Raw genomic sequence first — 19,326 nt, 5'->3', positions numbered from 1 at the left:
AAACACAGAAAAGTGTTCCATCTCCTCTGCGGTAAGGAGGTGCTAGCTGTGAGGAAAGAGTGCACTGACTATTTCTCCATCCTCCAATTTCTCCTGCCACCGGTGAGACTGACAACATGTAATATCTGTAATTCAGCAGAGCTTTCTACTAACAGTCTCCACTAAAATATGCAAATGAAGTGTGGCCTAGCGCACTCTATTAACAGACATCCAGCCAGGCAAGCACATGTAAATGCTCTCGGTTTCAGACAACTGCTACGGCTTAGATATCTAGTCACATGCCAATGTTGTTTTATTTGCTCCACGGACTTCCTTATTTGATGACTCACACACACACAGTTGTAAGCTTAGCCATTGGTTCATTTCCCCGGCTCTTTATTCACTTCTGGTCCATGCACTCTAGAGAGAGTGAACTCCATAGACATGGATGGGAGTAGTGAGTCACACAGCGCTGAGCGGAGATTCTAAATCACAAATGAAGTCTTAGCACCATGTCTTCTCATTCATCTGCATGGCCTTCCATTAGCAGGAGGTTTCATTAGCTGCCATGGACATAATGCGACATACATCAAGGGACGCTTAGTGAGTCCACTGCTGGCCCAGATCAAATGGCTGGAGATGGATCAGACGCGGGCAGTGTGTAAACAGCGCCTCTGGACCGGGGGACGTTGGGTCTGTCCGTTTGTTAGTGGCGGCACGTTTGTGTGTGCATTCTGCATCTCTGGCTCTAATGACCTGGGTTAATTGCTGCGTCTGCCACAGCCGCTCTGTGGCGGTAACCAGCTGTGCTCTAGCCGTCACTCCGTTTGTCTTTATACGTGTCTTTCAGTCAGTGTGTTGTCCTCTTTTCAACCTGGCGCACTTCCTTCCTACCTTCCTTTTTTCTTTCATTCTTCCTACCTTCCTTTTTTCTTTCTTTCTTTTTTCTGTCTTTTCACTTGAGTTCTTTACCTTCCTTCATTTCTTTCATCCATCTTCATGTTCTCTCTGCCTCCCCTCCATTCTATCTATCCCTTCTTTCTATCACTCTGCTGGCACTCACTCCATCTCTCCTTCTGTCACTCTCTCTACCTCTCTGGACCTCACGTGGCTGACCCCCAGAGCCCCTCCCCCCCCCCCTCTAACAGTCAGTCATGGAGGACTCTGTGTGAGGGATTTTTTTTTTTGTAAAACTGAGCAGCACACCGCACGTGTTCAACGTGCTGTGAGATCACGAGGCCAGTGCAGGAATGGGACAGAACTGGACTAGGGAGGCGATGGGAGAGGAGGAGAAAGGGAGAGGAGGAGAGGAGGAGAGAGGAGAGGAGAGAAGAGGAGGAGAGAGGAGTGGAAACTCTCAAAAAAACTCTCAATATAAACCTGACAGTCTTTTACACAAATGTCACACTCTTTCATCTAGTGGCCAATTCCATAGATAGCAATTCTATAGTTAGAGCAGTGGCACTGTACTTATGTATAAGTAATGATAGCAGCAATTACCAAGAGTTATGAGGAGCTATGGAGGACTGCACTATTACTATATGAAATATACTGTGTTCATATGTTACAGGCACATACAGGAGAGTTCAAAGTTCACTATAGCCTTTAGTCTCTCAGCTGTAAGGGCTACTGCTTCCTAAGCAGAAAAGAGAAGAGAAGAGAAGAGAGGAGAAGAAGAGAAGAGAAGAGAAGAGATGAGAGGAGAATAGAAGAGAAGAGAAGAGAAGAGAAGAGAAGAGAGGAGAGGAGAGGAGAATAGAAGAGAAGAGAAGAGAAGAGAAGAGAAGAGAAGAGAAAAGAAGAGAAGAAGAGAACTCACCTCCAGTGCACCAGCATCATCATGAGCAGGACGAGGCAGAAGAGAGTGAGCATGGACACCACCATCAGGGGCATGACCCACTCCACCATGCCCGACATGGACACTGGGTTACGGGTCACATTCAGGAGCCTGCTCCCGTCTGGAGGGTGGCAGCACAGGGCAAGCACGGATCAAAGACAAGCCATGATATCACAGACCACTTAAGTCAAGAGAAAAAGAGAAGGGACAACGAACACCTTAGACACGCTGCAGCTTTCTCCAGAGGTGAGCTACGACGACTGGGGAGGTGGGGAGGGGGATAACGTTTCCCTTATGAGGTTCTAAATGCTGCGCCCCAGCAGATGTTGCCACCTCATTAGAACAAATAAAGTTGGCAGCAAGTGTGTGTGTGTGTGTGTGTGTTTGTGTGTGCATGTGAGGAAGCTTGCACACTATTTCCAAGATAAATCATTGTGTTCATTAAAAAGAAAGGGCAAACCGCAATGAAGGAGCCTCGTTAACACCTCTAATTGCTACTCTGGTACTCCCTGAGTCTAAATGGTATCTGTATGGCATATGTTAGCCATGTAGACACCACCAAGGGGAGAGAGGGAAGAAGAGAGGAGAGGAGAGAGAGGGGATGAGAGGAGAGAAAACGGGATGAGAAGAGAGGAGAGGAGAGGAGAGAGGAAAGAGGGAAGGAGAGGAGCTCAGAAAAGGGGGCTGCCTTACCGGTGTGAATGGTGAAGGGCCAGTGGTTGTGGTCCGAGCTGACCAGTCGTGGGGGTGTTGGCGTGGGGCTGCCGGGCAGCTGCATGTCGGCCGTGCTGTTCTCCTCCTCCTCCCACATGGCGAGTGTGCTGCGCTCCAGCGACGGGCTCAGGGTCATCTGCTCCAGCTGGTCTTCCGGGTCAGCAGGGGGCGCCGGCGTCCCAGGGCCGCCCTCTTGCTCGTGCTCCGTAGACGTGGTGGTGGGGAGCGGCGAGGCGGTCTCTTTGCCCTTGCCGTTTCCCCCCGTCGTCTTGGCGCGCTCCGCGTCGGTCTTATTTTTCTCTTTCCTCTCCTTCTCCTCCCCTTTCTCCTCGTCGCCTTCCTCCTGGTCCTCCTCGTCGGCGTCCTTCTCCTCCTCGTCCTGCACGGGCACCTTGTTGCCCTCGGCCGGGATGGCGTTGGAGTCGGACGCTGCTGTCTCGGAAGAGGGCGCGGGCGCCTTGTTGCGCGTCGGATTGGAGCTCGGAGGCGGGGCCTGGGTGGACCACAGTGACCCGGGGAGGGAGGAGATGACCCCTCCGCTGAAGCCCAGGCCCGCCAGCAGGGTGCTGGTCACCACGGACGCCACGGTGGCCTGACCGCCGCTGGACGGAGGGCCGATGCCGGTGGCCATGGAAACGAAGGAGAAGGGGAGGCCGGAGGAGGTCCACGTAGAGGAGCCCGAGCTTATGGGGGCCATGTCTGCTGAGGAGGCTGGAGAGACCGTAGGCTGAGGGGGAGTGACAGATGGGAGGGGATAAGGAGGGTGAGAGAGAGAGAGAGAGAGAGAGAGAGAGAGGGTGGGGGGCAGAGGGGAGGAGCAAGATTGGAAGGGAGAGAGAAAGAGAGAGAGAGCGCAAGAGAGACAGAGGGAGGGAGAGTATGGGAGAGAGAGGGACAGAAGGAACAAGGGAGGGATGAGAGGAGGGCCGAGAAACTCACGTTGATGTGCAAAATCATGTTGACGGGACTAACTGAGGGGATTATAAGACGTGTTCATACATACCATTCCTGTCTTCACTATTCTGGACCCTTCGAATATTCTGGTGGTATTAGCTACAACAAAACACAAAACAAATGTATTTGAAAATATATGGAACACAAAGACACAACCAATCCGACGTCAGTAGGCAGTTGCCACTAGGCATGTTTTTAAGAAACACCTCACAATGTACTGTACCTATATGGACACACATAGGATGTGAGAGAAACCTCTGGACAAACAGTATGTTGTATCATACAATTTGTTATAAGGAAATGGTGTGTATGCTACCAAACACTAGCTTCCAACACTGTTAAACTGCATAGTTTATTCTTAGCTGGGTTGGTTGGCTACCTCTGAAGAGTAACGTTTGGCTGAAGTCACTGCGAAGATCCTTCTGACACACTGCTTGCACTCGGAACAGATAGAGGATGTCTGATGAGACGTGTGTAATGACTGCCCTCTGCAGGAAGCCACACACACACACACACAAACACACACACACACACACACACACACACACCACAGGGAGAGACAGAAAGATGATATTCATACTCTGCAAATAAAAGAGTGTAGAGTGGCAGTTTCAAATATTTCCTGGAAGAATGAAGCAGAGCAGAAAAAAGGGCTGATTCAGCACAAACACAAGCCCCAAAATAGCGGCCCTAACAGGGGTGCCTTCTGAATGGGGTGAGTGAGTGAGACTCACAAAAGCATAATAAAAAAACCCTACTCAAAACCACCAGTATAGGCTGGCAGGCAGCTCCCAGGCATGCCTTACACACTTACTGTATCGTGATCTCCAGTCTTGGTGAAGGTCTTCTCGTAGGCCATGTCGTCCTTGACCCAGCTGTAGGAGACCATGAAGTTGATGATTGGTGGATGGAACACGGTGGAGGGCCAATCCCAGTGCACCACCAGGGCGCTTTGGTTTAGGGTGTACACCTTCATGTTGGCCGGAGTGCTGCTGCACACTGGAGGAACCAACCACAGGAAATGAGAGGGAAGGAGAAAGATGGAGAGAGAGAGAGGGGGAGAGAGCAGGGGTGGGGGGGTACAACAGTAATGTATGAGTCATATGCCAATGTGACAAAAGAGAGCCATGGAGAACGATGGAGTGAGATCCTGCACTCATCCGATTAGCGGTCGTCTCGTTGGAGATAAATGAGGAGAATTAGCGTGGCTTGTTCACTCGCCGGCTCGCCTGTTAGCTCGCTCGTAGGTAGCTGTGCCAGAAGTATGAGGCCCAGGTCTCTGTGTTGCCCTGAGCAAAAACTAAATCTTTTATTGAGGTCTGACTCACTAAAATGTTTTTCAGAGCAGTGCGCTTCAAAAGTGGGAAAATAATGCATGAGTTCATATAAAAGTGCCTCAAGGCCGTCGTCCTCTCTGCAATGTGCATCTGAGCTACTGAGACCACAGTGGGGGGGGACGGGTGAAGCGCTGTTGCACCTTCTGGCCTCTAGGTGGCAGTGCAGACCTGAGGCCTGCTGGGTTTCTTCTCCAGGTAGCCAAGTCTAGATCAACACCTGCCGTGACAGGACATTACAAAACCATTCCCAGAATTGACCCGCTTCCTCACACATCACAGTCCATATCTACACCATGACATCCTCTCTCAGCACCACTATCAGCAACACCATCATTTTTTCCAGATGATACAAACGGGATGGAGATGAGAGCACCACCCAGACAGAAAAGGTCTGTAAGACATATATAGGAATCACACTTACACATGTACCGTATTCACATGATACATCTGTGATTAAAAGAGTGTCCATATTTCATACTAAAATAGCATACTGCCCTTCAACATGCAGGCTGGTGATACATGACAATAAAGCTGAATCTAATCTAACATATATATTTTTATTTGAGTATGAAAGGGGGCATATTTATTTCTATTAAAACAATGTTATCATATATACTATACAAAAAGGACGACAAACAATATAGGCCTGACATGAACTTTCCAAACTTTCTGTAAATGGGTAGTATAGAGGTAATAGTTATGTTAGACCAACATAATGATAACTAAGGTGGCAGCAGACCTAACGGTACTGATTTAGTGATGAAAGGAGTAGTGATTGAAAGCACCACTTGCAATTTAATCACAGCACTAGACACATAACCAGACAATCAACATTCCGATGAGCACACACCCGTGTACAAGGTTATGCTGGGGCGAGTCGGAATAGATCTTCAGTGACCTTTCATAAAGCACACATAGAAATAATGGCTGGGGTCTGTGTGTGTGTGCGTGTGTGTGTGTGTGTTTGTGTGGGTATATGCGTGTGTGTGTGTGTGTGTGTGTGTGTGTGCGCGTGTGGGGATAAATAGGGGGGGGAAGGTGGTACAGGGGTGATTAGGCCAAAAGCACCTGCAGACAGGCACGCACAGCAGGGGTGGTGCTGTTAGCAGGTATGATCACCAGCAAGTTCATCAGCCCCATCATAATTATCCTGATTAGTCCACTGATAACAATAAAGCCTGCGATAACCATCAGCCTCTGCACTAAAGAGCTCTGTTTTCTTGTTGTGATGCTTTTCTGAAGAAGAAAATGAGAGAGAGCAAGAGAGAGAGAGACAGAGAAAGAGAGAGAGAGAGAAAGAGAGAGGCCGAGAGAGAGGGGGAAAGAGAGAGAGAAACGAGAGAGACTGAGAGAAAGAGAAAGAGAGAGAAAGAGAGAGAAAGAGAGACAGGAAAGAGAGAGAGAGAGAGAGAGAGAGAGAGAGAGAGAGAGAGGCAAAGAGGAGCTTGGGGTGAAAAGGGAGAGCTTTGTTGAAAACAAGGCCCTGCCAACTTGTGAAAGCCACAATGACAATTTCGTACCTCCGCTTCCATTTGTATGGGTTTTATTTTTAGCGTGAATATTAATGCTGATTACCCGGCCTCTTGGGTGCCATTACAGCGCTTCCCACTTCATCATAACCATTGACAATCAATTCTTTCTGCTCAGCATGGAACCAAAAGCCCAACATTTAAAGGAGCAAGGTTTACAAAGGTTTCTGTGTCTCTCTAAAACACGATCTCACTGATGGAGCATGGACGCCCCAAAATCGTTTATTTTTTTATTTTTTATCAAATAACTATGAAAATGGGCAGCGGTAGGACATTGCGGTAAAGGAGAAGTGGGATGTGATCAGTGGATGTGAAAGGAGAACAGTGCTATATGGACTCTAATCTTGTGTCCTAACTTTGAGAGGTTGGGGCAGATTAACAAAACATCATTACTGTATGTTAGAAAACTGTTTTCCCATTCTCATAGATCTATATACAGATTTGTCATGGGTAATATGAATGGAACCCTGTCAGCCATGGCTGAATTTAATCCTGTGGTTATATTGCTGCTGTATGTGTTGCTGGGGCTCTCTACAAGTGCACTGGTCAGGGCAGAGGAAGGCCAGCAGCTTCTGCACAGGTATCTCCAACAAGCCTTCAGCGTAGACACAGCAGATCCATTTGCACACAGCAGACAAGTGAAGGAGCAAGAGAGAGAGAGAGGGACGGAGTGTAGAACAGTGCGCTCAACCTCCAGAGTAAACCTGAACATTACGCTGTGCTCATTTTTATCTAAAGCCTCCTGGTAAACATACGAAGCCTTGGAAAGGTAGAGACATACAGTGTGGAGCTTTTCAATCCATCATTACATGGAGTGCAGCCTCCACATTCTGAGTATTCTGACACCCATCCCCATTGCCTCAGGTCCAGCTGTCTTCTTAATCTGGAGCACGACCACCTAGCTCAATAGCTTATCTTATTCCCTGGCTGCGGCAGCGCCGCCCGCCACACACAGACAGGTTATTTGGACTGACCCACTTTTTGACGCCCTCCCCTTAACATAGAGGATGGCCAGTTTTTCATCACGGCATCACCAATGCTAAGTGCATGACTAATTGACCAAATCCATAGAATATGAAAACAAAACCAAAAGCAAAATAATAAAAAAAAAAAAAAAAAAAATATATATATATATATGTGTGTGTATTTCTCCTTTTAGCTTTTTTGTAAATTCAAGATGCACAGTTCTGACTAACACTAAGAACTGCAGTCATAACTTTCCCAAGAAAAAAGGTCAGAAATGCAAGATAATTTCTGCATGTTTGAATGTGTGTGTATTTTGTTACCACTACCAGTGTTGGTACCACTACCAACCCCAATCTTACCCTTAGAGGCCTCCGTGCCTGTGGGCCCATTGTAGCTGTCCATCAAGGGATCTAAGGCCCAGGCGTCCTTCACGGCCGACTTGAAGACCTGCCTGCTGTCCAGATCCTGCGTTGGGCGGTGGTTGTTCCGGAGATACTCCACCGACTTCACATGGTCTTGCTGCTCCGTGGTGAAGATGGAGTAGAAAGCCTCCAGCTAAGTGGACATAAGAGAGAGATAATAATAAAAAAAAAAACACCAAATGCCTCACCAAACAAGCCAGGTTTGAAAGCTGAGGTCACAGAGGGCAAGTCTGAATGTCTGAAAGGGAACTGTTGTGTGTCAAATCAAGTTCTTTTTAATTAGATAGCACAAGAGTGCACCCAAGGGCAGACAACACCGTGTTGTGATGAGAAAGGGCAGCCGGGCAGAGAGGAAAGTCGCCAGGAGTTAGAGAGGTGAGAGAATGAAAATGTAACAGACGATTAGATTCTTGTAAAATGTAGAAAAATACTAGATATACTTTACAAGCTAGACATGTTAACATACTCTATCAGTGGAGATATGGCGGTGAAATAAAAAATTAAGCTCTCCAATAATGTTGAGAATATATCAAGAATCCTCCCCTGCAGCATTAATCTAGTCTCTGGTTTGGTCCAGTAGCAAATGGACTGCACAAAGCAGTCAAACAAACAGATGAAAACATCTTGTTTTCTAAGGAAAGTGTGTACAAGAAACATAAAGTTTGCAGAACTATGTACAGACCTGAATGAGTGGGGGAGGCTATGAAAAGGAGTTATGTGAAAAGAGCTGCTTTGTTGTGTGGGGTGCAATGACGATGGTGTCCTTTAGATTTTGTCCTTTTATGATTCTCACAACAAGAGATAGAGGATTTTCTTTTTCAGCGGAGTGGGGAAGTGCTACGCCGTGGGGATCACGATTGCGACTCGCAATGCTGCTCGCTGAGGTCTATAAACATCATTTGAGATTTCCTGCGTATGGTAGAGTTTGGTTAACTGTAAGAACACAATGGCGTTTGTCATGCCAAACAAAGGTGGCTCGGATTTTTGTCCCCACTGAGAAGCTGTCTGGAACTGTGTGAAGTTTTCTCAATTTGAGCTTCAGCAAAGCAGCATAGAAGACTGTATCAATAAAAATCAATAAAAAGAGATCAATCTCTGTTCCTCAAATTCAGCCTACTCACTGAGAGCTCTTTTAGGCTTCTTTCAAGAAATTACGGAAATTTGGCTTCTGCATACAGGATCTTAATTCTCAGCCACTATCATGTCACTGCTTTGACAGGAGTCTGAGGCAATAAGTGGCATTTATTTTGTCATGTTACATCTTCTCAGCAGACAGTCAGGCTCGTCCACTGAAAGAATATGGACAGACGTTACCTAAGGTTATGATGTGCTGACATGAAAACTAACTGCTGGCACTATATACATTGCTATTCAAATGCAAATATGCCAGCCCATAAAGCAACCAAAGTGCCTTTCAGATCGACCGATGACAGCTTCTCTCATCATACTGATTACATTACAATCCCTGGCGTTTCATAAAACTGCTAAATTAAGCGTGACCATATTTACTGAAGAAGAAATTTCAATCCGCTCAGTGCCACAAACTGCTTAGAGAGCTAACATTTTCATATGCAAATACCAAAGTCTGATTGGAGTTCTCAAATTGGCTAATTTGCTGTAAAACATCGCTGAGTGGCAGTAATAAGGCCCAATCTAGTTAACCAACTGCCCAGGAAAAGCACTTCCCCATGGTCTCTGTTTTCAGATCCATGCCCCGTGTGTGCCTCGGCATACCTACTTACAGTCCGACTTTGCCACAAGTAATGGGTCACACCTGAAGATGAATCACACAGCCTTGTTTGGGACGTGGCATGGGAAAGCCTATTCACACAGGCGTGTCTCCAGAGGTCCGTAAGACCACCAGCAAGCAGCCTATACTCTCTCAGATAAACCCGATTTGTAGGCATGAGAGTTAAACAGTGGGGCGACATCATACTCGGAGTACTCGGCGCTAACCTTGGCTTCCCAGACAAGATTAATGGCCGTAGCGGGGTGCGGACGCAGGACTGTACCTGGAGGCTGGGCGGCGGGACGGGACGAGAAGACTGCTCACCTGCTGGTGTGACAGGAACACGGGCCGGCTGAAGACGATCCACTCCACTACCCGGCTGCACGGTGGCGTGGTGAGGGACCCCGTGTAGCGATAGTAGCTGCCCAGCGACGACGGCAGCAGATCCCGGAGCGTAAACGACCCAAGGAACGTCTCCTTCTCTGGGGAGGGGAGGAGGAAAAAAGCACAGGTCACCAGGGAATAGACAGACCGGATCCTTTCCTGGCTAGCGCTAGCGGCATTAGAGGATGGAGTCTGATCCCCCCATGGCTATCTCAATCTTTTATTCCTCGCAGCCGTGTGGGGAGATTATCCAGTTTATCTACCTTATGTGCAGAATGCCGCATCTTACGGACAATAATGCCTCTGGCACAACACCTCTATTCTTATTTGGTCTCTGTAGCCTAATCTTATTTCTGTCCTGTAAATATTGTTTCGACAAGGGCCAAAGTGGAGCACCCCTATCTGAGTAACTAGGCTTAGGTTGATTTGGTTTTACTGGTACACTGTGAATTCCAAAGAACGCCGTTTTACAGCCACTCACCGTGATGGACCACTCCCTTGAGGCCTGCAATGATGGGCTCCACCGCCACATTGTCCTCTTTTCCAACCTATGAACAGCCCAGACATGGAGAACCGTTACCATTTCATCCTGTGCTCAGAACTTCCACTCACTATACAGTGCACTATATATAGTGAAAAGCCTCCACATAGTTATTAACCATAAAGTTATTCATAGTGCACTCCATAGTGTATAGATGCACCAAACACAGGATGAGAGTTGTTACATCTATTGTGAATGAAGACCAGATGCAATTTCCGGAGGAAACATAACATTTTGGGAAAAAATAACGTTCATTACAAACGTTGTAATTTTCATGACAAAAAGCCAAATGCTATGTGGTCCCATGGTCCTCCAATAATGACAGCCATCTCCAAACCACATGGTTAATGTACACTTTAATTTACTGACTGGGATGGTAGCCTACAACATAACTTGCCAAACACAATACCATAGGCAAACACACAGACATGACTCCTCTATGTGATCCTGTCATTGTGAATGAGAAAGATGGTAAAAATCGTGTGAAAATTGTGATTGTGAATTGTGGGAAAAATCATGGCAATTCACTTCACAGCTAAGAAAAAGGTTTAACCAGGAGTTCATAAAAAAACCCACAGTAATCACAGAGTAAAAATTATTACATTACAATATGGTACTTGTCAGACACAGCTGTACGATTCATATTTCTACTTGCAGGCTATTCGAGGGCAATTCCATGGAAAATTACGTTTTTTGTAACATCCATAACGCCAATAAAATGGGATGGTATGGTAAAATGATTACATGGATGGTAAGAATGTACATGAGAAAAAATGCACAAACAATGAATGTTATCATTCGAATCATACAAATGCCAAGGCATTTCACTGGCGTTATGGATGTAACAAAAAGTCAATTGGAATTGCCCTTGAGTGTAAATTACATACATTTGAAACTTGTACACAACAAACTTGATGTTGGATTGGGATTGACAACATAATGTTAGAGTGCTGCGCTGTTGTTTGTGAGGATATATGGCAACTGATGTGAACTGTGAGCTGAAAACATGGCATCTGTGTTGTCACTGTCTTTTTCCGCTATGTGAGGCTAAGTAAATGTATTTTTATGTAGGAAAAAATAGCACTGAAGAAACACCTTTAATGGAGCGATAATGAACAAAGTAGATGCAAAGAGAGGGCAAAGTGTCAGGATCTGGCCCGGAACGTTGGAGTTGTGCCACCCTGGTGGCCATTTTGTGTATTGTCCTGTGTTTGTTTTTGCCTGTTCCCCATGTGCTTTGTGTTACCTGCCGGTCACCTGTCTTTGTCTCCGCCCCATCTCCTTATTTGGTCTGTGCTTCCTGTCTTGTTTGTTTTCCCTCCATTTCTGCCTCCTCACCTGTTCCCTGTTATTGTCTTGTTGGTTTCGTCCAGTCCTCTGTCTCTGTTAATTGGTCTGTGTTTCTACCCTCCTGTTTCTCTGTTCCTTGTCGGATCGTCTCTCTGTTTGTCTAAGTCAAAGTCCCGTATGTAAGTAAGAGAGTCTTTAAAAGTAAAGTTCGTGTTAAAAATAAATTCTGTTTTTTCTGTAATTCTGCCTGGTGGAGTCTTGCACTTGGGTCCTCCTGCAAAACCGTGACACAAAGAGCCACATGGAGTGCTGACGTTAGTGCAAGTTTGGAAAAATTGAACAGCTAATATGTCTCCACTTGGAACCTTAATAAAGATAGGGATTCATCAGTTAGATTCATTGCCAGAGCTTCTATAGAGGGGGCAACTGCTACTACTATAACAGCAGCTACGCTCGCCTTGCACTCCACGGTGCTAATAGCCATAAGCAATAATGTTGTGGAGCATTGTAAAGGAAAACGTTTAGAGCTCACTCTATAGATATATTTTTTCAAGGTCCAAATACAGCCCTATACGCCAAAGCACCTGTGCCCCACTTTTTCATGTAAAAAAGCATTTGTGCATCTGTGTGTATGTGCACGTCAGTGTGTCTATATTAGAGCTGGCTACACTACTATGGAGGCTGACTTGAAGAAACTTTCATGAAACAGTTTTTCTTCTGTTAAAAAACGAAATGGGTTTCATGGATTAGATTCAAGTCTGCCTAGTGCACTATTGGCATCATCATATCCAGCTTCATGAAATAGTAACCTGGAATGCTTCTCGATTAACATGAGTGAACGAAAAGCAACATGTATGGGAACTCCTTCAGGGCTGTAGGAAAAGCATTCCCAGTGTCTATTGGCTGAGATAATGTCAAGAGTGTGAGATGCTGTCATCATAGCAAAGGTTGGCTGCTTTGGAGAACCTATAATATAAAAAATGTTGCTTTGTTTACTCCTGTGGACAGACATGTGTGTGTATGCGTGTGTGCGTGTGTATGTGTGTGTGTGTGTGAGTGTGTACACACATGTACAGCTTGAGTAGACTGCAGCAGAACTGTAGTGGAGTCAAATCCGTGGCCTTCCCAGACAGCATGTTATTTACTAACTCCAGCGGCTCATTGTTTATGCTGACAGCACAATGCATTTGTAAAGCTCTAAGTCATGAGAACTACAACACTCTAATGGCTGGAGCACTGCGAACAAACACTCCATTTCTCACACAGGCCACTACCACAGCAGCACAGGCCACAGTGTGCTTAACACATGTGCGCACACGCACACACACAAACACAAACACACAGACACTCTCTCTAAAACAAATTCACAAACTCTCTCTCTCTCTCTTTCTCTCTCAGGGCTTTGAACCAGATTTTTTTGCCAATTAGTTTGTTCTGAACAGAAACAGTATTTTAACGTTTCCGGTTTTGGTTCCCACCCTAAAATTGACATTCCCGAACCGGTTAGAACAAAAAAATATTGTTCCTGAACCGTTTAATAACGTTCCATGTCAGCTGTCGGACAAAAATATATGTATGCTTTCAAACGGGCTATTAATAGTCACAATATTGTCTTTTAGACTCCTACAGTCTGTCCTATCCTACAGCAAACATAATAAAACACTAGGCCTCTGCTTTATACAAGCTGCACCAGTGTCTTCCTATAGCCTTTAACCTGAATAATTGCCTGGTCAAACAAAAAATGCTGTCATATATACAGTATATTTTGGTGGGTACTGTAATATTGGATTCTTGGATGCCTTCCCATTGTCTAAATGCTAAAATGAGGACTATTACGTTTTTCCAAATAAATTAAAGCCTTGTAGCCTTAACGTTACAATAATGCTTGTTTTTTCCAACAATGTTAGTCACGGCCTAGTAAAAAGAGAAAACAGGTGAAATGAAATCATTGAGATTTGGAGACCTAATAGGCCTTTTGATTGCCTGCTAGTGGCAAGCTCTGTCTGTCTGCACTCTCCATGCATTCATTGAATGACAGGAGGTGACCCTCATCTTTTCATTAAAGAGCACAAACTTTCCCACGAACAAAAAAAGAACCGGTATTAACCGGTTACCACTAATTTAAAAAATTGTTTCTGTTCCGGAACATAAAAAAATCATAAAGCTTCTGGTTTCGTTTTTGTTCCTAGCAAAATGGCAAAAGTTTCTGGTTTTCGTGTTCGTTCCATGAACTGGTTCAAAGCCTTGCTCTCTCTCACACACTCACAGACAGACAGACATATAGTACTTTGTACACACGCACAGCAAGAAAAATCAAGTTGTTCTATTCCCCAGGCAGCTGCTACACACAGCATGTAAAGCTGTACATGGCAGTGGCTACCTACACATCCACTGCACAACACTATGAATACAGAGCAGCCAGCAGCACGCACACTTGTGGACATGAAAAACCTGAACTGTGACTGCAGAGGTGGAGGTCAGAAACATTACATCCATCAAGAGGACTTTGTAAATTAGACAAAGCTCAGCACATACACACACACACACACAGTATAAGTATAAGTATTATACTCTTTTGAGAAAAAATGAGAAATTTGGTCTCTGCATTTATCCCAATCCGTGAATTAGTGAAACACACTCAGCACACAGTGGACACACAGTGAGGTGAAGCACACACTAATCCCGGCGCAGTGAGCTGCCTGCTACGACGGCGGCGCTCGGGGAGCAGTGAGGGGTTAGGTGCCTTGCTCAAGGGCACTTCAGCCGTGCCTACTGGTCGGGGTTGCGAAGTGCGAAGTGCTAACCAGTAGGCCACTGCTGCCCCACAGGCACACACACAAACCAGATAATACACAGACTGCTGTTTTCAATGTCTCCCATTCACACACACACACACACACACACACACACACACACACACACACACACACACACACACACACACACTCTTGATCTGTGAACAATCTTTAACAGTCTACCTACTGTACATGTGGAGTTGCCCCTGCTAGTCTTTATATGGGCTCAATTAGCTTTGAATAGAAGTGTTTTTAGAGTACGGTAATCTTACACAGCAGGATTTGGGCTGACTTGAACAGCATTCCCTGTGTAGTGCAGAAGGACATAAGAGTAGGCTACACAGGCTGCTCTCAGAGCGATGGCAACTCTGCCTCTAAATGGCAACATCAAATGCATAATATTCTGAACTTCAATATATCTAAAATATCTTAAATATATGGTCTGCTGTTTTTGTGCAATGACCATAAGTCCCTTGCCACACCACACACACACGCACACACACACACACACACACACATATCAGGACTGACAGATACTGTAAGAGGTTACTCTGCAGATACTGTAAGAGGAATATAAGTACATCATTTATAACATTTATGGCTGTTGCTGAATATTTCGACCAGAGCTGGATTGGCTCTTTTTTCCCCTGCCTTCTGGGAATTCTGCGGAGAAGGAAGATAATGGTTTAAGGGGAGTGTAGCAGATGATGCCCTTGCTCTTTAACCTGTTGAATCTCCTACACCATAATGGCTCCCTGGGGACACATTCAGCCCCACTAAATCTAACCCCCAAAGTGTGTGTGCGTGTGTGTGTGTGTGTGTGTGTGTGGGGTGAGGGGGGAGGGTGAGTGTGTGTGTGGGAGGGTGTGTGTCTGTGTGTGTGTGTGTGTGTGGTGTTGGGGGGGAGAGGGGAGGGTGAGTGTGTGTGTGTGTGTGTGTGTGTGCGCATATGTGTGGTTGGGGAGAGGGGAGGGAGAGGGGTGGGTGAGTGTGTGTGTGGAGGGTGTGTGTGTGTGTGTGTGTGTGTGTGTGTGTGTGTGTGTGTGTGGTTGGGGAGAGGGGAGGGTGAGTGTGTGTGTGTGGGAGGGTGTGTGTGTGTGTGTGTGTGTGTGTGTGTGTGTGTGTGGTTGGGGAGAGGGAGGGTGAGTGTGTGTGTGTGGGAGGGTGTGTGTGTGTGTGTGTGTGTGTGTGTGGGGTTGGGGAGAGGGGAGGGTGTGTGTGTGTGTGTGTGTGTGTGTGTGTGTGTGTGTAAACTGCAGAGGCAAGGCAAAATCTAGGAGGGAGGACATATTAAGCATGCATATGTATTTGCAACCAGACAGACAATTGGAGAGAAACCTCTAGAGGGTTAAAGAGATCGGTAGCGTTTATTCTGTGAGCCTGTTTGTGTGTACAACTGAGCATGTGTGGGAGAGTTTGGGTTATGTCTGTGTGTGTGTGTGTGTGTGTGTGTGTGTGTGTGTGTGTGTGTGTGTGTGTGTGTGTGTGTGTGTGTGTGCGCGCGTTTGTGTCTGAGTGTGTACACATATGTGTAGCGGAAGCTGTAGAAAAGCGAACAGAATACACACTCCATTATCAGCAATCACAAGCACAGAGCACAAAGGAGGGAACAAACAAATCACAACTCCCATCTGTTCCAGCTCTCGCAGTTACCTGGAAACAACTCCCAAGGGTCATGTTGGTAGGGTAGCAAGGATCATCTTCGCAGGTCACTAAGACACTGTCTCAAAACAAACATTGGGCCTACACAACCCAAGGAACTAACTGAGAAAATAGCTGAATTGAATTGATTGTGTTGCACATACATTCAGCCTCACTGAGCATCATTTCCTTTTTCTTTTTCAATGACGCCACAATATTCTGCGCAAAAAGGCAGATTACATCTTCACATCAAAATAAGCACTCAACTGCGTGACGGCTCGTACCTGAAGGAACACCGACATGGCAGCTATGATCCGCTTCTCCTGGATGGCCGCACTCAGGCTGTCGAAGTCGTCAGGGTTGTACAAGTAAATCTGCATCTGCGAGTGAAAAAAGAGAGGGGTTTTTCAGATCAGGCTCAGAATGTTAGCATCCCATATGTAGAGAGAGAGAGAGAGAGAGAGAGATGAGAAAACTGAGAAAACTGAGAAAACTGTCTGGGTCACGTTCCAATACAGACGACAGGCAAACATATGTCTTTCAAAGATTGTTCCCTTCACTTGGAACAGGACACTAAATGCGAATGCGGTCTAAAGGCAGTGCTGCAGTGCTTTACAGGAAGGCTAGGGACAGCAGGCAGACATGCTTGCTGGGTATCTGCTGTGTACAGCACCAGTATTGGGTGAGAGCTTCAACAAATTACCGCTGTTGCCATGAATCCACAGAGGCAAGTCTGTGTGTGGGTTCACAGGAGGGGTCAATGAGGTTTTGCACTTGCATGCTTCACAACCACATACACACCCAGGTGCTTTCACACACATGCACACACACACACACAGACACATGCACTCACACACACACAAACACACACACACACACACACACACACACAAACACACACATACATGCTCATAGGTGCCGCAGTACACATGCAAAGTATATTGAAATACAATGTCTCGCACATGTCTTCAGCCCACCCCACAGCTTGTGGTTTTTTAACATTCATGAAAATAAGGGATTATACTTTCTCTGTGCAAAGGGATTTAGGGATGTGCCGTCCTAGTCTGAACCAAAGCCTCCAAATCAAGCATTATACACAATGTGTTCGTGCAGCTTAGCACATTTCCCCTGATGCACGGCAAGACACATACACACGAGAATTACATCCATGCCACACTGAAGAAAAAAAAAAAAACAAGCTCATAAACTGTTTCATTCTTTATCATTACTTCCTCCAGCCCCCGCCTCCTCAAATAATTTCTTTAGTCTCATTCCGCTTGTCATGCAGAGATTGGCTGTTGTGGGATTTGCTACGTGTTTTCAGCCACCACAACCGAGCCAACATCCAACTCTATCCTTAAGACTGACCCAATTATAGGAGCTCTCACAGGCAGATAGCACTGATGCTGACACACACACACGCTGCCATTGTTGTTGCGTTTTTCACAATGTTCCTTTAATCTGACGAGTGGCCACTGGGCCATGTGTGCCTCAGAATGAGGACTGCTGAGGTAATTGGCGGAGTCTTCGCCGCCTCACCTCACACACACACACACACACACACACACACAAACACACACACTCATTCAATTGCATACATATTCAACACACACACACACACACAAACACACAATGCTGTGTAAACATACACACAAGCACATACATACACAAATACACGTCAGTTGCCTAACAAGCCGCACATAACAGGAGTGGGCTGATGGGGTATGGCAGTATGGGGTGCTATGGGTGGGGTTTTGGGTGGGTGCTTGGAGAAGCGGATGAGACTCTCAGCCTGCCTCTCCCCACAAATAGCCACATGTAGCCTGCAAAGCCTACACTGGGACCAATAAGATGCCACTAAAATGGCCTGTCTGTCAAATTAGCTCAGAACTGGTTGAATTGCCTTTTGCATGGTTGTGTCCAAGTTTGAAGAACATTGATTTTTTTGCCTACTACTACTACTAATCCTACTAATACTACTACTATGCCTGCCATAGCAAGCTTGCTTGCTTACTGTCAAGAACAGTAATGACAAGAACAATTCATCCCTCATATACTTATGAATCCTAACTGCTCTCCTTTCAGCCTGAAAGCATTTCTCTGTGGAACTTTTAAGTTTACTTCCTGATGGACATTAAGTCCTCTCAGTCCATTCATGGTTATTCCCTCAGGAAAAAAAAGGTAGTGAGTTTTTTTTGTGGGCCACTCAAAAACAAAAATGGTTCACACCAAATGTGCTGCACTGAAAATATCGTCTGACCGGGCACCTCGGTGCATCAGTTTTTCCATTACGATGGGCCACGTTCAAAGCGCAGGAGTGCTGTGAACACACTTAAGGCTTAAGGCTATCTCCTGTGTGGAGAATATTACGTCTCTATACAGTAATATTCATTTAAAAGAGCATGTTTAACTTCATCTGTAAGAATGTTAATTCAGTGAGGTGAAGCTCCTGTGAAGGCACTGTATGCCTATACTGAGGTGATATAAATCATCCACTTACCATACAGTGTTTCATGTCAGTGTAATGATGCATTTAAAGTGGCTGATTATTTTGCAGTGAGAAAATAAATATTCTCATTTGACAGTCAAGAAACTATAGTGAGAACTGCACTGAACACTCAGCCCCCTGCAACACTTGTCTGCCACGTCTCTGCACCAAAACAGAAATGGCCAGCCAATATTTTCTATTTCACACAGAATATAATATTACAGATTTTAAGGGCACCTGTTTAAAAACAGTCACATCCTAAACATTTTCAGGTGGCATGTAAAGCATGCGAGGCTATAGCATCAAGAGAATTAGCAGACTGCAAGAGAGAGAGAGAGAGAGAGAGGAGAGAGAGAGAGAGAGAGGGGAGGGAGGAAGTCTCAGTGAATAATTCCGTTAACGCTTGAATCCGTCACAAAGCAAAGTGCCCCTTACAAAGCTCATCAATTTCTCTCTTTGAAATTTCTTTATTCAATGCTTTAGTTGTGTTCATTTGTTCTCCATGTGTACAGGCGGAGGAACGTTAGCCATTCATCATTAGCTTTTAACCATATTAGCCAATTGCTGAGGCTTCTTTACGCCGGCTTTATTTACTTTAATTGCTTTGGCTGTAGTCTCTTCAATAACCACACCAAACGTCTCATTCGTTTGTGGGTAATGAAAGGGCTGAGAACACGTGCAAACCAGTGCAGGATTTCTCCGCATTGATATGAGGCTTAT

General features: G+C 45.6%; 1 protein-coding gene across 1 annotated transcript in view; it reads right to left on the bottom strand.

Moving 5' to 3' along the window:
• Positions 1 to 19,326, bottom strand: part of ca16b (carbonic anhydrase XVI b) — a 70,863-nt gene that overhangs the window by 12,634 nt on the left and 38,903 nt on the right. The window contains exons 5-13 of the mRNA XM_048254983.1: positions 16,403 to 16,498; positions 10,333 to 10,399; positions 9,792 to 9,949; positions 7,676 to 7,871; positions 4,299 to 4,483; positions 3,864 to 3,972; positions 3,534 to 3,583; positions 2,510 to 3,257; positions 1,799 to 1,937 (exon numbers count right to left, since the gene is read on the bottom strand). Of these exons, the coding sequence (XP_048110940.1) occupies positions 1,799 to 1,937; positions 2,510 to 3,257; positions 3,534 to 3,583; positions 3,864 to 3,972; positions 4,299 to 4,483; positions 7,676 to 7,871; positions 9,792 to 9,949; positions 10,333 to 10,399; positions 16,403 to 16,498 (1,748 nt within the window). The remainder of the gene's footprint in view (positions 1 to 1,798; positions 1,938 to 2,509; positions 3,258 to 3,533; positions 3,584 to 3,863; positions 3,973 to 4,298; positions 4,484 to 7,675; positions 7,872 to 9,791; positions 9,950 to 10,332; positions 10,400 to 16,402; positions 16,499 to 19,326) is intronic.

Source organism: Alosa alosa, chromosome 10 (genome assembly GCF_017589495.1).
Source record: "Alosa alosa isolate M-15738 ecotype Scorff River chromosome 10, AALO_Geno_1.1, whole genome shotgun sequence".
NCBI classification, from domain to species: Eukaryota; Metazoa; Chordata; class Actinopteri; order Clupeiformes; family Clupeidae; genus Alosa; species Alosa alosa.
This window is presented reverse-complemented; position numbering and strand designations above follow the sequence as displayed.